At 63.7% G+C, this 19,480-nt stretch overlaps 1 protein-coding gene across 9 annotated transcripts in view; it reads left to right on the plus strand.

The window, feature by feature from the left end:
* ATP13A2 (ATPase cation transporting 13A2) overlaps positions 1-17,496 on the plus strand; it is a 22,544-nt gene extending 5,048 nt beyond the window's left edge. The window contains exons 2-29 of one of the 9 annotated variants that reach the window (XM_081575020.1): positions 1,972-2,066; positions 2,404-2,586; positions 2,873-2,931; positions 3,084-3,198; positions 3,586-3,665; positions 5,529-5,606; positions 5,778-5,847; positions 6,674-6,808; positions 6,893-6,959; positions 7,133-7,261; positions 7,808-7,963; positions 8,342-8,452; positions 8,644-8,690; positions 8,760-8,948; positions 10,869-11,075; positions 11,542-11,637; positions 11,718-11,874; positions 11,954-12,074; positions 12,180-12,304; positions 14,138-14,298; positions 14,418-14,534; positions 14,631-14,710; positions 15,139-15,291; positions 15,372-15,468; positions 16,191-16,414; positions 16,495-16,646; positions 16,740-16,909; positions 16,995-17,496. In XM_081575020.1, coding sequence (XP_081431146.1) covers positions 1,972-2,066; positions 2,404-2,586; positions 2,873-2,931; positions 3,084-3,198; positions 3,586-3,665; positions 5,529-5,606; positions 5,778-5,847; positions 6,674-6,808; positions 6,893-6,959; positions 7,133-7,261; positions 7,808-7,963; positions 8,342-8,452; positions 8,644-8,690; positions 8,760-8,948; positions 10,869-11,075; positions 11,542-11,637; positions 11,718-11,874; positions 11,954-12,074; positions 12,180-12,304; positions 14,138-14,298; positions 14,418-14,534; positions 14,631-14,710; positions 15,139-15,291; positions 15,372-15,468; positions 16,191-16,414; positions 16,495-16,646; positions 16,740-16,909; positions 16,995-17,129 — 3,509 coding nt within the window. In that variant the 3' untranslated portion in view covers positions 17,130-17,496. The remainder of the gene's footprint in view (positions 1-1,971; positions 2,067-2,403; positions 2,587-2,872; positions 2,932-3,083; positions 3,199-3,585; positions 3,666-5,528; positions 5,607-5,777; positions 5,848-6,673; positions 6,809-6,892; positions 6,960-7,132; positions 7,262-7,807; positions 7,964-8,341; positions 8,453-8,643; positions 8,691-8,759; positions 8,949-10,868; positions 11,076-11,541; positions 11,638-11,717; positions 11,875-11,953; positions 12,075-12,179; positions 12,305-14,137; positions 14,299-14,417; positions 14,535-14,630; positions 14,711-15,138; positions 15,292-15,371; positions 15,469-16,190; positions 16,415-16,494; positions 16,647-16,739; positions 16,910-16,994) is intronic. The other 8 variants (XM_081575024.1, XM_081575022.1, XM_081575021.1 and 5 more) reach the window with 8 other exon arrangements.
* The last annotated feature ends 1,984 nt before the right edge of the window (positions 17,497-19,480 follow it).

Genomic DNA, 19,480 nt, shown 5'->3' on the forward strand with positions numbered 1-19,480 from the left:
CTGTGTGTGTGTCTGTGTCTGTGTGTGCGTGTGTCTGTGTGTGTCTGTGTCTGTGTTTATGTGTGTCTGTGTGTGTCTGTGTGTGTGTGTGTCTGTATCTGTGTGTGTCTGTGTTTATGTGTGTCTGTGTGTGTGTGTCTGTGTGTGTGTGTATCTGTGTGTGTGTGCCTGTGTGTGTGTCTCTGTATCTGTGTGTGTGTGTCTGTGTGTGTCTGTGTCTCTGTATCTGTGTGTGTGTGTCTGTGTTTATGTGTGTCTGTGTGTGCCTGTTTGTGTGTGTCTGTGTGTGCCTGTTTGTGTGTGTCTGTGTGTGTGTGTGTCTGTGTGTCCTCCCTGGGGACTAGGCCCTTCCTGGGGCTGGTGGCGGCTCCGTGTGTCTCTGAGTTGCGGTGGATCGGCCATGGTGGGCTTGGGCGCGTGTGGGTTTTGAACCATCTTGTTGAGAAAGGCTTCGGGCGGTGCAGGTGTGTGCCCTGCCCTCCGATGGTGCCCCCTGGCCCCCAGAACACAGGCTCTGGGCTGTGACTTCCTGGCTCCGCCGTTTGCTTGGGGGCCTCTGTGGCTCAGCCTCAGTTCCCTGTTTGTATGAACGGGAAAGGTAAGAAGCTGCTCACCGTGTTGCTGGATGGTGAAAGGAGCTCATTCCTGTGGCAGGTTCAAGCCTCTCTCGTGCCCCCAGGAGGAGCTTAATGGAGGTTGACGGTTCTGACTCTGGTCATCACCATAGTAATCATCATCACCATCCTTAGGTGGAGACGTGGCGGCTGGGAGAGGAGAGAACAGACTGTCTGGGTTGATCTGATAGGATTTAAAGTCCTACCTAACCTCGCTGAGCCTACCTTTCTTCTGTAAAAAGGGGGCAGTTACTGTGCTCATGTGGCTGGGTCGCTGTGTTACCCACAGGAGGGCCGGGAGCAGAGCCCGCACGTTGTGGGTCCTGGGGAAACGCTGACCCTCCTGGCTGCCTCGGGGGTCGGAGCAGCTGCAGAAACCTGAGTGTTTGGGGGCAGAGCCCCTGAGGGGCTGGGGGATGGCAACAGGATCAGCCGCCTGGGACACCTTAGGTTGTTGGGTGGAACTGTTAGCTTAGGCCTCTGCAGGGCTCTGTCTGGGGAGGCGGGGAAGGGAGCCCAGAATATCAGCAGCCTGCTCCCCCCCTGCCCGGCTTCCCACCCCCGACAGCGAGCTCTTCTGGGAAACATGTGGCTGCCCAGCACCACCGCCTTCATGCCTGTGGGTCTGGGAGGGCCTTGGGCATCTTCCTGTCTTAACAGCTTCTCCTAGAGGTCTGGGGACCACAGTTGGAGAAACCCTGGCAGAGGCTGGGAGCCATGAGTCCTACCCCCTCCAGAACCCCAGATCGCCCCGTCTGCCTGCTGTGCTAGGACCGCAGCTCTACAGTAGGGAAGCAGGAGAAAAAGAATGATTTCTGCAGTAGAAATGCCCACCACGCTTCCCCGAGCCTCAGTTTACCTATCTTTAAAATGGGCCCCTTCCTCACAGAAGGAAGCTGCCCACTGTTCCTCTGGGCCCTGGGGGCTTGCTCAGCCCTTTCCCCCCTCCAGCCGCCCCCCAGTGACTGGGTTCTTCCCTCTTCCCCCCTCATTTCACCTCCGCAGTGAGGCTGCCCTTATGTTTTATTGGTCTGGATTCTCAGCATCTCCTCCCGGCCAGGCCTGTGCTGGGCGTGAAGTTTAATCAAGGATGAAGAGCCCTGTCCCCACTCTTGGGGTGGGGCCAGGTGGAAGGTGGGGCTCAGCGCTCCCAGGGAGCCAGCAGCTGGATGTGTGGGTGCTGGTGAAGTCGGGCGGGCGCTAGGCCCTGACTCTGGGCCACTGCCAGTCAGAAATCAGCTGGGGCACCAAGAAACGAGAGGCGGTGAGCGAGAGCCAACAGGTCGCCGGGCGTAAGTAGTGTTTAACGGAGGAGGAGGAGCCCCCCCACCAAGGGTCTTTCCCCTTCTGCCCGCAGACAGCAGCCTGCTCGTGGGCAGCACCCCCGCCGGCTATGGGACCCTGACGATCGAGACATCTACAGATCCCCTCAGCTCCTCAGTTTCATCCGTGGTACGTGGACGAGGTGGGGGGGGGGTCCCGGGGCATAGTGGTTAAGCACCCGCCTGCCAACACAGGCGGCGCAGGAGGTGTGGGTTCGATCCCTGGGTCGGGAACATCCCCCAGAAAGGAAATGGCAGCCCATTCCAGGGCTCTTGCCTGGGAGGTCCCACAGACAGAGGAGCCTAGTGGGCTGCAGTTGTGACGTGAGGGTCTCAGAGAGTCAGATGCAACTGAACATGCGTGCGCGTGGATGGGGAGGGGTGGGTGAGCTCCGAGTGGGGGTGGACCAGCCTGCCCAGCTGCCCTGGCCTTCCCCCCGCCCTCGGCCGTGTCCCGCTGCTTGCAGAGGCTCAGCGGTTACTGTGGCAGTCCATGGAGAGCCATCGGCTATCACGCCGTGGTCTGGATGCTGGCGGGGCTCCCTTTGCTGCTGTTCCGCTGGAAGCCCCTGTGGGGGGTGCGGCTGCGGCTCCGGCCCTGCACCCTGGCGTGCGCGGAAACACTCGTCATCGAAACAAGAGACAGAGAGGTAAGCGGGAGGGGTGGCGGCGCGTCAGGCTTGGGGGCGCAGGGCGCCTGGGTTCCCGGCCCAGCCTGGCTGCTGACATTCTGCGGGGCCTGACATGGGCCTGTCTCCTCCCTAGACCTCAGCCTTCCCATCTGAGCAGTGGGCAGACGGGGCAGGGCGGGTGGTTCCCAGGAGGTCCCCCGCGTCCTTGGTCCCTGCCTCCTCCAGCGGGGACCCCCTGGCCGTGGGGTGGGGCCGGGGAGGGGAGGGACCACTCCCAGACCGAGTCCACGCCTCCGTGTTCCAGGATAGTTCGTGGCAACTCTGTACGGTCCAAGTGCAGGCGGAGGCCGTCGGCGTCGACGGGTGAGGCAGCGCGTCCCCCTTCCCAGGAGCCCTGCTCCTGCTCTCCCCCCGCGAAGGCGCCGATCCGGGCCTCCCGTCCCAGGGAGCGTGGTGACTGCGGACGGGGGTGCTGGGCCGGCCTGGGGTCCACAGTAACCCCAGCCCCTCCGCAGCCTGCAGCCGCCCCCACAGGTGCGGGCAGAGGACGGCCGGAGCCGAGCGGCCGTGGGGGCAGAGCCGGAGGATGCCTGGAAGGACACCATGCGGCTCCACGGGCCCGAAGAGCCGGTAAGTGGACAGGGGGCTCCAGACACACCCTGCCCATCCCGGGGCCCAGTTTCATACCCTCTGTGATAAGAGCTGGCCTCCACTGTGCTCCAGGCACCTCTGGTTCTCCTAAGAGTCCAGGATACTGGCTGATCACCTTTATTTTGAATTAATTAGCTTATTTTTAATTAATTATTGGCTGCGCTGGCCCTTAGTTACAGCACTCAGGATCGATTCATAGTTGCCTGACCAGGGATGGAATCCCGGCTCCTGCGTTGAGAGCGAGGGGTCTCAGCCATTGGAGCCCCAGGGAGTCCCTGGTGGATCACCTCTTCCATTCCCAGCCCTCTCCCGCCTCCCCCGCCTGCCGCCCGCCCCCCAGGCACACGCCTCTGTCTCTCCCCCCAGCAGCAGAGGCTGCGCTACTACATCTTCCAGGGCCAGCGCTACGTCTGGATGGAGACCCAGCAGGCCTTCCGCCAAGTCAGGTGGGCACCAGGGCAGCACTGGGCCAGGCCAAAGGGGTGGGGGGAGCTGCCCAGCGTGGACTCTGCTCTAAGCTCCGGGCCTTAGCCCCCTGCAACCCCGGGCAGGTCACGGAGCCTGTGAGGCTTAGGGCCTTGCAAATAAGTCGTGAAGGGGATCCTGGCTTCCTGGAATTCCAACTTTTCTGAGGGTTGTTTATTTTGGGCTGTGCTGCGTCTTCGCTGCTGAGGGGGCTTTTTTCTAGATGTGGCGAGTGGGGCCGCTCTCTAGTTGCCCCGGATGGGCTCCTTAGGGTGGCGCCTTCTCTTGCTGGGGAGCAGGGGCCTGGTTGCCCCGGGGCATATGGGGTCTTCCCTGACCAGGGCTCGGACCGGTGTCCTCTGTGTTGGCAGGAGGGCTCTCAACCACTGGGCCACCTGGGAAGGCTCATCCTAGCGCTGTTTGGAATGTAAAGTATGCGCTTGGGGCGCAAGGCTTGGCCCAGCACCCGGCTCATGGTGGCAGCGCTGCTGTGAGCAGACTGCAGGCCCTGGACGTGGACCTCCTGGCACAGAGCGGGGTCTTGTAGCTGCTCTGCCACCTACTAGGGCTTGAGAAACATGAGCTCACTTTGTGTCTTAGTTTGAGCCCGAGAAGCAGACCCCAAGATGGGGATTCAGGTGCAGGGAGTCTGGAAGGTGATGCTAGGAGACACCAGGGATGGGAGGCAGGGAGGAGAAGGCAGCGTGGAGGGGCTCGTCGCGGGCACCCGGGGCATAGGCCTCGGGGATCCCTCTGAGCTAGTGACGCGCACACGCCTGGGGGTGCCCTCACCCAAGGAGCGAGCAAACCGGGGCCGTACCCATAATCTCCCGACCATTACTGGTTGCGGAATACGTGAACTCGGGCACGAGTCGGCCTTCCTGGGTCCTGGGCAGAGCGTGCTCACGCAGCTGGGAGGAGCCTGAAACCATGACAGGTGGTTGCAGTAAAAGGCAGCGCCGCCCAGAGGTGAGCGCCCAGTGGGCGTGGGGATGCCCTAGGAGCCTCCGCTAGGAGAGGAGATCAGGAGGAGTCACTGCCGTGTTTGTGGCTCAGTAAGCGCCAGGAGCCGTCCGAGCACTTTGCAGAACTTACCTCATTGACCCCACCCGCAGCCCCCGGGAGGTGGTGCTGTCCCCGGCTCCATCCTGCACAGGAACATCTGAGGCCAGAGAGGCTAAGGGACTTACCGAAGGTGGCATGTTTTTTTAATATAGTTGCTTTAACAAAATTTATGCCAACTTTGTCTGCATACATATGTATCACAAAATCGGAGCGGCAGGCACACAAACTGGTAACGCAGGGCCTGTAGTAACGCTTAAAACATGGTAAGTGGCATGTCGTTTCCTACTCATTCTGGCACTGACGTCAGTAAATAATAGCGGCACTAAATGTCACTGAACAATAGCAGCTGTTGTCCCTGCTAACTATTTTCATCATCTCTCATTGTTTTTCTTGGGTGACAGGGTTTGAGGCCCAATCAGAGGAACAAAAAGGGGAACGTTAGGGCTTCCCTGGTGGTTCAGACAGTAAGGAATCCACCTGCAGTGCAGGAGACCTGGGTTCGATCCCTGGGTCGGGAAGATCCCCTGGAGAAGTGAAAGGCAACCCACTCCAGTATTCTTGCCTGGAGAATCTCATGGAGAGAGGAGCCTGGCGGCTACAGTCCATGGGGTGGCAAAGAGGCAGACACGACTGAGCGACTGATACTGTCGCTTCTTTCAGGCCCAGAGTTAGTGCGGGATGCGCTTTCTCCAGGGGGCTGGGGGGGCCGGGGGGGCCAGGAGCGGGGAAACAGAACTCAGCACCCGCCGCCCGCTCAAGTCCCCCTCCCCTCCCCCCAGCCTGCTGGACCGCAGCCGCACCTGTGACGACCTCCGCCGGTGCAGCTCTGGCCTCAGCCCCCAGGACCACACCATGAGGTGGGAGCTGCCTCAGAGCCGGGCCTCTGCCTTGCACCCCGGGTGCAGCCTGCTCCCAGTCTCCTGCCTTCCCTGGCCGCAGTTCCCCCGGCTGTGAAGTGGGGCGCTCCGTCCCCGCTGGAGGGCCCAGCTGCCCGCCGCCATCCGACGGCTCTGTCACCCGTCTTACAGGAAGGCCGTCTACGGCCCCAACGTGATCAGCGTCCCGGTCAAGCCCTATCCCCAGCTGCTGGTGGACGAGGTAGGGCTGTCCTGGCCTCGCCCCAGCTCGGGCCCGAGCCAGCTGTGTGACCTGGACCGGGGGCTTGCCCTCTCTGGGCGCCTTAGCAGAGGCAGGTCCTCCCTGCCGTCCTTTTCTCCACAGTGGAGATGACTCAGATCCCGCCCCAGGCAGCTCAGGGAGAGGAGTCAGAAGTTCTGGTCCGGGCTGGGGTCAGAGGCTGAGACACACCCCACGGCCAGGGCTCCCGCTTCGCCGAGAGCCAGGCTCCAGCGCCTGGGTCCTTGAGTGCATTGCCCTCCTTCCTGCTCCAGCAGCCTCGTGAAAGGGACACTTTTTACACGTGAGGAATCAGAGCTTCAGAGGGGGGATGACACAGCCAGGGTCACATGAGGACAAAGAGAAGCCAGTGATGGACACAGCAAGAGTACGGGCTGACACGGCCCTTGAGCCGGGGCAGACGCCGGCGAGACAGGGGAGGCCCGGAGCCTGGCCTGGGGTGGGCCGTTGGCCGCATGGGGCGTGGGACCTCAGGCAGAGACTGAACCCTCCGTGCCCCGGCGCCCCCACGGCACGGTGGAGCTGGCGGCAGCAGCCTGCGGAGCTACCCTCACCCCCGTGTAACAGGCGGACGGTGTGCGTAGCGGGGGCCTGGCCTGCAGACACTGCGTCCCCTTAGAGTGGGGAGCGGGGCCCAAGGGAGTCTGGACAGGACCGACCAGGAGGTAGGCCTGGCCTCTGTCCTTCGGAGCCGTCGGGCCCTCCGCTCCGGGGGCACAGGAGGCCTTGCCCGGGGCTGGTGTGCCCCAGGGGTCCTGGGCCCTGACGCTGCCTCCCCGCCCCCCAGGCACTGAACCCCTACTATGGGTTCCAGGCCTTCAGCATCGCGCTGTGGCTGGCCGACCACTACTACTGGTACGCCGTATGCATCCTGCTGGTCTCCGCTGTCTCCATCTGCCTGTCCGTCTACAGGACCAGAAAGGTGGGTGGGCCGGGGCGGCGCGAACGGGGCGGGCGCTCCCCAGGACCTCCACCCACCCGCGCCCTGCTGTTCCCCTGCCCACAGCAAAGCCAGACCCTGAGGGACATGGTCCAGCTGTCTGTCCGGGTGCGCGTGTGCAGGCCTGGGGGAGGTAAGAAGCGGGGGAGGAGGGAGACTGGAGGGAGAGACAGAGACTGGGGGAGAGGAGGAGGCTGGGGGAGGCAGGGAGGCCGGGGGAGAGGTCGGCGGAGGGGAGGAGGCAGCGGCCCCCCAGGCCCACCCCAGCCCTGCTGAGGCCCCTGCTGAGGCCCCACTTGCCCGCAGAGGAATGGGTGGACTCCAGCGAGCTGGTTCCCGGAGACTGCCTGGTACTGCCCCAGGAGGGTGGCTTGATGCCCTGTGATGCAGCCCTGGTGGCCGGCGAGTGCGTGGTCAACGAGAGCTCCCTGACAGGTCAGCCCCTGCCCCTGGCACTGGCCCCCCCCGACCCCCGGCCGCCGAGCTCCTCTGCCTTTGAGAAGGCGTCTTAGCTGGAGCTCTCTTTCCGCTTTGCTCTCAGGTAACCATCCTGACCTCACCCCTTGCCACCCCACAGACCCCAGGGGAGGCCCCGCTGCTGGTAGAGCAGCGGGCTTGGGGCTGGAGTCAATATCTTTGTTGGTTTGAGTTACAAGAGTAACACAGCTGGTTACAAAATAATCCCAGTGGAGAGAGAGCAGAGCCTTCCCCCGACCCTGGCCCCCCAGTCCACCCACGCTGTATGCTCGAAACTTTTCCCGGCTCCCTGGAGAGACGGTTCCTGGACCGAGACTGCCTCACGGTGCCATGTCTTTTGCGCGGTCTGGGCCTCAGTGTACCTCTCTGTAAAATGGGGGCAGTGACTCCTTGACATGCAGTCAGAAGAGCTAAATGAGACGCAGGGCTTCCGTAACAGTCCTGCTTAGGGCGTGGTCCAGTTGGTGCGGGGGCCACCTGGGCCTCATGCCACGTCCACCCCAGGGGAGAGTGTCCCAGTGCTGAAGACGGCCCTGCCCGAGGGCCCGGCGCCCTACCTCCCAGAGGCCCACCGGCGGCACACGCTCTTCTGCGGGACCCTCATCTTGCAGGCCCGGGCCTTCGTAGGACCCCACGTCCTGGCGGTGGTGACACAGACAGGTGCGAGTTGGGGGGTCGGGCAGGGACGCTGGGGTCAGCAGCTAGGGGCGAGGGGACAAGAGCCGGGTGGGGTGGCTGGCCGCAGCGGGCAGGACCTTGGCGAGAAGGAAGGAGCCCCCCCTCTCCAGGAGGCCCCTGCCGCGTGGGAAGGGATCCGGTGTGATCATATTGGACTTCTTTTCTGCCAAAGCTGCAATCTGGATTTGAAGTAAACCCCCCAGTTTGTAGCTGGTGTTACTTACTAATTCTGTATCGAGTAAACCTGTGACATCTGGGCAGGGCCTGTGGGCCCCCAGCTGGGTGATCACTGACTCCAGAGCTGTGGGCGGTGTGGGGGCAGGCCGGGTGACCCCTCCTGACCCCTGCTTCCCCTCCCAGGGTTCTGCACGGCCAAGGGGGGCCTGGTGAGCTCCATCCTGCACCCCCGGCCGCTCAGCTTCAAGTTCTACAAACACAGCATGAAGTTCGTGGCCGCCCTCTCGGTCGTGGGTGAGTGGCCCCCGCGCCCTGCCCTGCGGGGGCCCCGAGCCGCAGCCCAGCCCCGCTGACCCCCTCCTATCTCCCCTGCCCTGCGGGGCCCCGGGCCCCGGCCCAGCCCCGCTGACACCCTCCTGTCTCCCCTGCCCTGCGGGGGCCCCGAGCCCCGGCCCAGCCCCGCTGACCCCCTCCTGTCTCCACAGCTCTGCTTGGCACTGTCTACAGCATCGTTATCCTCCTCCGCAACCAGGTGAGCCTGGGGGCCGGGAGGGTTGCGGGGGCGGGGGTGGCCCTTGGTCCTGACAGCGCCTCCCGCCAGGTGCCCCTGGGCGAGATCGTGATCCGGGCCCTGGACGTGGTGACGGTGGCTGTGCCGCCCACCCTGCCGGCTGCCATGACCATGTGCACGCTCTACGCCCAGAACCGGCTGCAGAGCCAGGGCGTCTTCTGCATCCACCCGCCGCGCATCAACCTGGGAGGCAAGCTCCGGCTGGTGTGTTTCGACAAGGTAGGGGCCGTGGGGACGCCAGCGTCTCGGCCAGGCCCCCACACACACACTTCTCACCCCACAGCAGTGCCTGAGGGCCTGCTGAACCCAGGTCCCCGCTGCCGGCCCTGGGCCCCTGCTCTGAGCACCGGCCCCCACCGTGTGTCCTGGGACGGAAACACTCAAGTGCCTCCACCCTCAGCCCCACCTGTGTCGTGCTCACGGTCTGAGACATGAAATGTCTGAAACCACCTAATTTGTTTGAAGACCACTGAGGGCCTACCGGGTACCCGGTGTGCATGCTCAGTCGCTTCAGTTGTGTCCAACTCTTTGTGACCCCGTGGACTGTAGCCCTCCAGGCTCCTCCATCCATAGGAGTCTCCAGGCAAGAATCCTGGAGCAGGTTGCCATGCCCTCCTCCAGGGGATCTTCCTGACCCAGGCATTGAACCTGTGTCTCTTCCGTCTCCTGCATTGGCAGGCGGGTTCTTGACCACTAGCGCCACCTGGGAAGCCCCTGGGTACCACGGGGGATCCGGTAGTCAGCCCCTCAGAGATGTGCCTGCCACCAGGATGAGCGAACCAGGGCCTGTGGAGAGCTGTGGATGGCAGTGGGCTCTAGGGAGGAGAGAGAGGGGGTACACAGGAGGAGGCGTTGGGGTGACCCCCTTAGAGAGAGGGGCTAACGGGAGGAGGCGTCGGGGTGACTCCCTTAGAGAGAGGGGCTAACGGGAGAGGGCGTCGGGGTGACTCCCTTAGAGAGAGGGGCTAACGGGAGGGGGCGTCGGGGTGACTCCCTTAGAGAGAGGGGCTAACGGGAGAGGGCATCGGGGTGACTCCCTTAGAGAGAGGGGCTAACGGGAGGGGGCGTCGGGGTGACCCCCTTAGAGAGAGGGGCTAACGGGAGGGGGCGTCGGCGTGATGCCCTTAGAGAGAGGGGCTAATGGGAGGGGGCGTCGGGGTGACGCCCTTAGAGAGAGGGCAGTCAAGGCTCCTTTAGTCCCGTGGTGGTCTTTGAGGGGTGGGCCCCACCGCGATGAGAGTGGGGCTGGCACCAGGAGGGGTACGCCGTGTGGCTCCTGGCTCCTTGGAGGAACAGACTGTGGGAAGCAGTGAAGAGACAAGATGTGCAGAGCCCTGACTGATCGAAGGCTGGCGGGCCCTGGTGAGCAGGCTGGACATTATCTGCACAGTTTGTTTTTGGCTGCGATGAGTCCTTGCTGCAGCGAGCGGGCTGCTCTTTCGTTGCGGTGCGCAGTCTTCTCATTGTGGGGCATCTCCCGTCGCAGGCACCTTTATGCGTGGCGTCTCCGGCCGCAGGGCACGCTCCCAGGCACACCGCTTCAGTTTTTGTGCTGCGCGAGCTTAGTGGCCCACAGCATGTAGAACCTTCCCGGACCCGGGATCAAGCCTGTGTCCCTGCGCTGGCAGGCGGGTTCTTATCTTTGCACCCCCAGGGAACCCCGGGTGTTGTGTAAACTGAAAGAGTCGAGCGTGGTCAGATTGCAGAGCTCCCAGGCTCATGAAAGGGCCAGTGTGTAACTGAGCCGCTGAAACACGGTGCAGGAAATGCAGGAGTCCTTTCACTCCATGCATCCATTCATTCATTCCTTCATCTCCCTGGGAGCTGGGCACAGCCAGGCCCTCTTGGTGCCACAGTGAACAAGTGGCGGGGTAGTAAAGAGGCCACGGGTGGGAGCCCCGAGCAAGCAGACTCCCTGGAGGGAATGATGCCAGACAGAGAAGCACAGGGGCTTGGTGGGGACATCCTGGCCGAGGGGCCTGCTTGACCAAAGTTCCAGAAGCAAGGAGACCTCTTCTGGCTCCACCCCTGGCTCCTGGGGTTCCCACGGGCCCCCCTAGCGGGGGACGCAGGTGCCCACCACAGCAGGACAGAGCTCACCTAGGACTTGCCACTGACCCACCCACTTGCCCCCTGCAGACGGGTACCCTCACTGAGGACGGCTTGGACGTGATGGGGGTGGTGCCCCTGAAGGGGCAGGAGTTCCTGCCGCTGGTCTCGGAGCCCCGCCGCCTGCCCATGGGGCCCCTGCTCCGGGCACTGGCCACCTGCCACACCCTCAGCCGGCTCCGGGACACCCTGGTGGGCGACCCCATGGACCTCAAGATGGTGGAGTCAACTGGCTGGGTGAGGAGCCCCAGCAGGCTCGCCCCCGCCTCTGGGCACCCGGCCCTCCCTGAGCCCCCTGGTCTCCATTTTGGGACTCCCAGGGGGTCTCTCTCTCACCCACCACCAAGAATAACAGTGGCCATGGCCTGTGCCAACCCCGTGCCAGTGCTCTGCTGCAGGGACCTCATCTCGTGGGAGGAGCTTAAAACCTGCCTCACGGGGAGGAAACGGGGAGATTTGGAATGATGTGTCCAAGGTCACCAAGCAGCTTGTAAATGGCAAAGCCAGAGTTTGAACTCGGGTCCTGCCAACTCCAGAGCCCACATTTGTGATGTCTGTTCCATCTGGTCTCCCATCAAGGAAGTTCTCCACGGGTCTAACTCAAGTCTCTCCTACCGCCTCTTTCCTGGGCCCAAGGGTGGGCCGCCCCAGGCCAAGCCAGTGCCCCGCCCCTTGATACCTCCATCCTCTGCCTGCCTCCCAGGTCCTGGAGGAGGGGCCGATTGCAGACTCGACATTTGGGACCCAGGTTTTGGCGGTGATGAAACCCCCGCTCCAGGAGCCCCACCTGCAGGGCATGGTGAGTTGAGGGGGCGCCTGTGGGGCATGGGGGTGTGGGGGGTCCACCGGTCAGCCCTCAGCTGCCCTCCGGTCCTGCAGGAGCCCCCGGCGCCTGTCAGCATCCTCGGCCGCTTCCCCTTCCTGTCGGCACTGCAGCGCATGAGCGTGGTGGTGGCGTGGCCAGGCGCTGCCCAGCCTGAGGCCTGCGTCAAGGGCTCTCCCGAGCTGGTGGCCAGCCTCTGCGACCCCGCGACAGGTGAGGGGGGCCCCTGGGCTGCAAGTCGGCAGGCGCCCAGACCCTGCCCCCGCCCCCTGACCCGCCCCTCCCCCGGCAGTGCCCACCGACTTCGCCCCGAGGCTGCAGAGCTACACGGCTGCGGGCTACCGCGTGGTGGCTCTCGCCGGCAAGCCACTGCCCGTCACGGCCAGCCTGGAAGCCGCTCAGCAACTGTCCAGGTGGGGACCAAGCCCCTGCCTCGCACGCGCGGAGCCAGGCCTGGTGCCCTGCGGGGCCTGGGGAGGCGCATGGCCCACGACCTCTGACCCGGGTCTGCCCCCCAGGGATGCTGTGGAGCAGGAGCTGAGTCTCCTGGGGCTGCTGGTCATGCGGAACCTGCTGAAGCCGCAGACACCGGGCGTCATCCAGGCTCTGCGGAAAACCCGCATCCGCACTGTCATGGTGACAGGTACCGCCGGCAGGCCGGACCCCCAGAGAGGGCAGGGTGCCCGGCGTCCACTCTGGGGCGTCTCTTCTGGGCTACCGCTCCCGGTCTGGTCCATTTCAAGTATCATCACGGTTCCCTCCGAGTGGTAGTTGTCACCCCAGCTGACAGAGGAGGGAGGCGAGGCTGAGCAGGAGTGACAGCCGGGCGCCCACCCGCTGGGTGAGCGCCCATGAGGGCAGAGGGGCAGGTCAGCCCCGACAGCCCGCCCGTCTCATGGGGCAGGAAAGACCCCAGCCAGGGTGACACGGAAGGGCTCAGTGGGTTTGGGTCCTCCTCTTGTCCTTCCGTTCCTGCACACACACACATGTACATAGACACACACATACACAGACACGTACACACACACAGACACATGGAAGGGCTCAATAGGTTTGTGTCCTCCTCTTGTCCTCCTGCCCCTGCACACACACACACACACGTACACACAGACACACGTACACACACACAGACACACACGGAAGGGCTCAATAGGTATGTGTCCTCCCCTTGTCCTCCCGCCCCTGCGCACGCACACACACATATACACACGCACGCACACACATACACACACACACACACGTACACACATACAGACACATGTACACACACATAGACACACACACACACACGGAAGGGTTAGTAGGTTTGGGTCCTCCCCTTGTCCTCTCGCCCCTGCACACACGCACACAGACACACACACATGTACACACACATAGACACACGTACACACACACAGACACATGGAAGAGCTCAATAGGTTTGTGTCTTCCTCTTGTCCTCCTGCCCCTGCACACACATACACACAGACACATGGACACACACACACACACACACACGTACACACACAGACCACACATACACAGAGACACACAGACACACACAGAGACACACAGACACACACAGAGACACACGGACACACACAGAAGGGCTCAATAGGTTTGTGTCCTTCCCTTGTCCTCCCGCCCCTACACACATGTACACACACAGACACACACACGTACACAGACACACACATGTACAAACAGAGACACGTACACACAGACACATGTACACACACGTACAGACATGTACACACAGATACACACACACATAGACACAGACACACGTGCACACACACACGGAAGGGCTGAATAGGTTTGAGTCGTTTCCTTGTCCTCCTGCCCCTACACACACACACACAGACACACACACACGTGCACACTCTTCCCAGCAGAGCCCCACAGCATTACATAGTATGTGTGGAACTCGAACGCAGGCCCCCTACTTTCTCCTGAGACCACTTTTAAACATGAGCTGGTTCACTTACTGGTGGCTCTGGGTCTATTGCAGGCTCTCTGGCTGCAGCGAGCAGGGGCTGCTCTCATTGTGGTGCAGGGGCTCCTGTGGCTTCTCTCTGCGGGGCACAAGCTCTGGGCACACGAGCTTCAGTAGTGACAGCGCTGGGGCTCAGTAGTCGCAGCTTGTGGGCCTCAGCACATGGGCTTCTGTGGTTGTGGCTCTCAGGCTTAGTTGCCCCATGGTGCATGGAATCTTCCCGGACAAAGGGTCAAACTCCTGACCCTACGTTGGAAGGCACGTTGGAAGGCAGATTCTTAGCCACTGGACCATCAGGGAAGCTGTCTCCTAGGACCCTTTATATGCAGTTTTATAGACGAGGAGACCCAGGTTCAGAGACTTTGGCGCCCTGCCTGAGCTTGCTCAGCCGATTATAGCGGACGGAGTCCATCCAGCCTCAGTTTTCCCAGCTATATACATGTCAGGGTTAGGATGGCCCCCCAACAGCAGCTGGGCCCGGACCCTGCCCTGTACCCCCAGGGGACAACCTGCAGACAGCGATCACTGTGGCCCAGGCCTGCGGCATGGTGGGCCCCCAGGAGCGCCTGGTTATCGTCCACGCCGCCCCCCCTGAGCGGGGCCAGCCCGCCTCCCTTGAGCTCCAGCCAGTGGAGTCCTTCACAGCCACGAACGGGGCTCAGGTGAGGCTGACCCCAAGTTCCAGCCACAGCCCCCCACATCCCCACCCCTGTGTCACCTGCCCCAGTCCCTAGCTCTCAGGGGAGCAGGGGGCGCTGAGCTGAGCTTCCTGGGCCCCCAGGATCCTGACCCGGCTGCCAGCTACACCATGGAGCCAGACCCCCGGTCCAGCCACCTGGCCCTGAGCGGGTCCACCTTCGGTGTCCTTGTGAAGCACTTCCCCAAGCTGCTGCCCAAGGTAGGGCCGCCCCGGGGTCCCCCGGTCACCCTACCCCTCGCCGTGCTCTTCCTCTTCTGGGCTGCCTCAGCCCCTCCCACCTCCCTGTGCCCCCAGGTCTTGGTCCAGGGCACCGTCTTTGCCCGCATGGCGCCTGAGCAGAAGACAGAGCTGGTGTGTGAACTGCAGAAGCTCCAGTGAGTGCCTGCGGGTGGGCTGAAGGGGGCCGCTGGCCTGTGTGTCCCTGCTCCCACCCTGGGCGTTAGGGAGCCCTCCGCGGGCACCCCTGGGTCTGTCCTGCTAACAGGCACCCCAGCCCGTGGTATCTCAGGGGACTGATTCTAAGAGTCCCTGCAGATGCCGAAATGCACAGGTGCTCAAGACCCTTCTGTAAAATGGCCTAGTCCTCTCCGCCCTCTGCGTGCGTGGATTCAGACCCCGCGGACACTGTAACCGCACCTGTTCGCTGAGCACACTGCATGCCGTTTCCCGAGCGTTTCCCAGGCGCTGCAGGGGTGCAGCCAGCCCTCTGCTCTGCCTGCAGGCCCCCGGGGCGGGGGGTTGTGTCCCCTGTGGGCCCAGAGCCGGCAGGTGAGTCGGGCTGCCTGCTCTCCCATGCCGCCAGGTACTGTGTGGGCATGTGCGGGGACGGTGCCAATGACTGCGGGGCCCTGAAGGCGGCGGACGTGGGCATCTCGCTCTCCCAGGCCGAGGCCTCAGTGGTCTCGCCCTTCACCTCCAGCGTGGCCAGCATCGAGTGCGTGCCCATGGTCATCAGGTAAGGCAGGCCGGGCGCAAGTGGAGGCTGGGGGGGAAATGGGCGGGGCCTGGACCCCCACACCCATGCCCGCTCCCCAGGGAAGGCCGTTGTTCCCTGGACACGTCGTTCAGCGTCTTCAAGTACATGGCCCTGTACAGCCTGACCCAGTTCATCTCCGTGCTGATCCTCTACACGGTGAGCGTCTCCTGGGCCCTCGGCCGGCTGGTGAGGAGCCAGCAGTTTCTGGAATCATGGGCGTGGCCGCAGATCCTGCTCCAGCCAGGTGGCGTGGGCACTGTGGGTCTCAGGAGAGGATTGTCTGAGATGGTGAAAGCGCTGAGCCCCTGGTGCACAGTAGGTCCTCAGAAACCAGAGCAGCTGTCCTGGGCTTGCGTTTCCCCCCCGTCCCCTGGGAGCTTCCACCTGCGGGGACACGGAGGCAGAGCCCAGGCTGGCCTCTCTCCCACGGAGCGACCTTTCCCCACGTGCCCTGACCCGGACCTCAGCTGTGCCCCCTGCATCCTGCCAGTAGGCATGGTCCCCTCTCTACTGAGAGCACATGCTGAGCACCCCCTAGAAGCAGGTGACTCGGTGGGCAGCGGAGGCCTTGCGCTGGCTTCTGCCCCGTGTCCACCCACAGCCTGGGGAGGGCAGGAGCTGTGAGTCCTCCAGGACCTCCTCCAGGCTGGGCGCTCCCATCAGACTGAGGCTGCCCCAGTCAGCGGGCGTGCCTTCCCCGCAGACCCAGAGGAGCTCCGTCAGACCAGGCATTCCCAGACCCGGGGTGTGTGTGGGGGTGGGGTGCCGGCTCCCACGGAGTCCCAGGGCCCGAGGACGCCTCCCCCAGCAGGGCTTCTCAGGGCAGGGCGGGTCCTCCCGTCAGACTGGGAGCTGTCCTGATCCCTCCGCGCCCGCAGGTCAACACCAACCTGGGCGACCTGCAGTTCCTGGCCGTGGACCTGGTCATCACCACCACGGTGGCCGTGCTCATGAGCCGCACGGGGCCGGCGCGGGCGCTGGGGCGGGCGCGGCCGCCCGGGTCCCTGCTGAGCGGGCCGGTGCTCGGCAGCCTGCTGCTGCAGGTGGCCCTGGTGGCCGGCGTGCAGCTGGGGGGCTACTTCCTGACGGCGGCCCAGCCCTGGTGAGTAGGGGAGCTGGCCCGCGTCCCCCCGTGCCCTGTCCCCCTCCCTGCGTTCCCTGACGCCGGCCCTGTGCCCCCAGGTTCGTGCCTCTGAACAGGACGGTGCCCGCACCAGACAACCTGCCCAACTACGAGAACACGGTGGTCTTCTCTGTGTCCAGCTTCCAGTACCTCATCCTGGCCGCCGCCGTGTCCAAGGGGGCGCCCTTCCGCCGGCCTCTGTACACCAACGGTGCTGCTGCGCTGGGGGGCACGCTGGGCGGGGCGGGGCTGGGGGGCTGGTGCCCGCGGGGCACCCTGGCCTGACGGGCTCCCCCACCCCCAGTGCTCTTCCTGCTGGCCCTGCTGCTCTTGGGCTCCGTCCTGGTGGGCCTCGTCCTGGCCCCCGGGCCCCTGCAGGGGCCGCTGACGCTGAAGAGCATCGCCAGCACCCCCTTCAAGCTGCTGCTGCTGGGCCTGGTCGCCTTCAACGTCGTGGCGGCCTTCATGCTGGAGGTGGGGCCTGCCCCGGGCTGGGGTGGGGGGCCCTGGGTTGGGGGCACTCGGCCTCAGCTGCCCCCGCACCGCCCTGTCCCCGCAGAGCCTGCTGGACCAGTACCTCCCGGGCTGCCTGCGGCGGCTCCGGCCCAAACAGGCATCCAAGAAGGGCTTCAAGCAGGTGGAGCGGGAGCTGGCGGAGCGGCCGTGGCCGCCTCCCGCCGGGCCCGTGAGGTAGCGCCCCCCGCCGGGCCCGTGAGGTAGCGCCGCCCGCCGGGCACGTGAGGTAGCGCCCCCCGCCGGGCACGTGAGGTAGCGCCCCCCGCCGGGCCCGTGAGGTAGTGCCGCCCGCCGGGCCCGTGAGGTAGCGCCGCCGGCCGGCCCGCGCCCTGCACACTGGACCTTCTGTCTCTGAGCCTCTGACCGGACCCCCAGAGCCCCTCCGCCATCACCCCCGCAGCCCTGAGGCCGCGCCTTCCCGCCTACCCCCGGGGAGACGCTAGCGATCCTCGTCCCCCACTCCGGACATTCCACGTAGACGACAGCCACCGCCCCAGGCAGAGCCGCTGTCAATGTAGCGAATAAAGTCACCCTATTTTCCTGGCCGTGCCTGTCTCCTGCCTGACACCGCAGACCTGGGCCCCCCGGCGTGTGTCTGCTCCTGGCACCCCCTGGTGCCAGACCCCGGTGGCCATGCCCCTGTCTGAGCTCCCCTGTCCTCGTCTGACGGTAATGTTTCCCGGTGACGCACGTTCCCAGCGCTCTGCTCAGCGTTTTTATGTCTCGCCATTTAATCCTCACAACTGTGGAGGACGTTCCTCTCCTTTCACGTTTTATTTTTGGTCGTGCCACGTGGTTTGCAGGATTTTAGTTTCCCAACCAGGGATCAAACCCCCGGCCCACAGCAGTGAAATCATGAAGTCTTAACCCCTGGACCACCAGGGAGTTCCCAGTCCCCCTTTTACAGATACAGAACCTGAGGCTTAGAGGTCGTGCCGCAGGCAGTCAGAGCTGGGACCAGGTCGCTTTAACCCCGGAGTCCACACTCTTAATCGTCCTACCCTCCTGTGGAGGCAAGAGAGAACAGGATGTCTCCAACGAGCGCCAGCACCTACCAGGCGTTAACTGGGGCAGCTCCCTGCTTTCCCAGCCGCCAAGTCCTGGGCTGTGTTTATGGTCCAGTCCCTCCCTCAGATGAAGATTCAGGCTCAGCTAGAACCATGTGCACCGTCCCTCAGGGAAGGGTGGGTGCGCCTGCCGTCATCCCAGCACAGGGGCCCTAGTTGGGCCCCACCCTAGAGCTGCGCCTGGTCATCTGGTCACCTGTGCTGGGTGGGGGTGACAGCAAAGAAAAGCCCCTCCCCAGTCTCATTACTGGAAGCCGTGGTGCCCCCCCAGCTTGCCCTCGCAGGAGCTCAGTGAACATTGACTCAAACTGAGGACCAGGACGTGGGTGTGGAGAGGCAACCTGTGACCGCAGGGCCATCTACAGACCCTCCGCTGGGCGCTGAGTTGTCACCAGCGGTCCAGGTGGCAGATGCTGCTGCGGGCGGCGGCAGGCAGAGGACTCGGCAAGGCCCGGGTGTGAGTCCCTTCTGCCCCTAACTGCTTATTCCTGCCTGTGCCGGGCAGTCATGTGTCAGGCACAGCGCTACAGCGGCAAACAAAAGACATGACCGCTGCCTGGGTGCAGTTTATAAGACGTGGTGTGAGAGGCGGGCAGGAAAGGGGCAGCTCTCTAAGAAGACTGGGACAAGAGTGCCCGTACCTGCTATCCCGCCCCGAATGAGCTGCCACCTGTGTTCGCGTCCCTGAGACAGAGGAGTGTGGAAGCAGTGGAGGGTCCGGGAGTCAAGATCTAGAGGCAGTAGCTTGGGGCTCAGTGTCCCCCTTTGCCAAGTGTGATGGTGGTTTAGTCACTAAGTCGTGTCTGACTCTTGGGACCCCATGGACTGTAGCCTGCCAGGCTCCTCCGTCCATGGGATTCTCCAGGCAAGAACACTGCAGTGGGTTGCCATTTCCTTCTTCAGGGGACCTTCCCCACCTAGGGGTTGAACCCGGGGCTCCTGCACTGCAGCAGGATTCTTCACCCGCTGAGCCACCGGCCAGGCGGTTCCCTCTCCTACCCTGGTGGGACTGCAGCTCGCAGCAGGGAGGGGGGGGCGGGGCCGACCCCTGGGCCCTGAGCGCCCCCAGGGACAAAACCCCTGCTGTCCTCCCCTCAGTGGGTGGGGGGCAGACAGTCATCCGTCCACCCATTCATTTGACCAACCAGCACTGGGGAACAAAGAACCCCTGGAACGTGCTCAGTCTCCGCCTGATAGGACTGCGAGTTTAAGGGACAAGCGGCCTAAAGCGAGGCAAGGGGGCCTGAGTCAAGGGCATCTTGGTCCCCGTCCCAGCCCGAGTCCCCTGCCAGGCCTAGACCCCTGTGACCAGGCAGGACGGCCCCAGAGGCAGGAGACCTCAACCCCCACACCTGGCTCGTCTCTCAGGAGAATCCACTGTGTGTTCGTTTATTCATTCCACAGATGTTTACTGAACAGCTGCTCTGAGCCTGGCACTGTGCCGAGTGAGCGAAACGGAGGA

This window comes from Giraffa tippelskirchi, chromosome 3 (assembly GCF_054371585.1).
Source record: "Giraffa tippelskirchi isolate mGirTip1 chromosome 3, T2T-mGirTip1v1.2.pri, whole genome shotgun sequence".
Classification (NCBI taxonomy): Eukaryota; Metazoa; Chordata; class Mammalia; order Artiodactyla; family Giraffidae; genus Giraffa; species Giraffa tippelskirchi.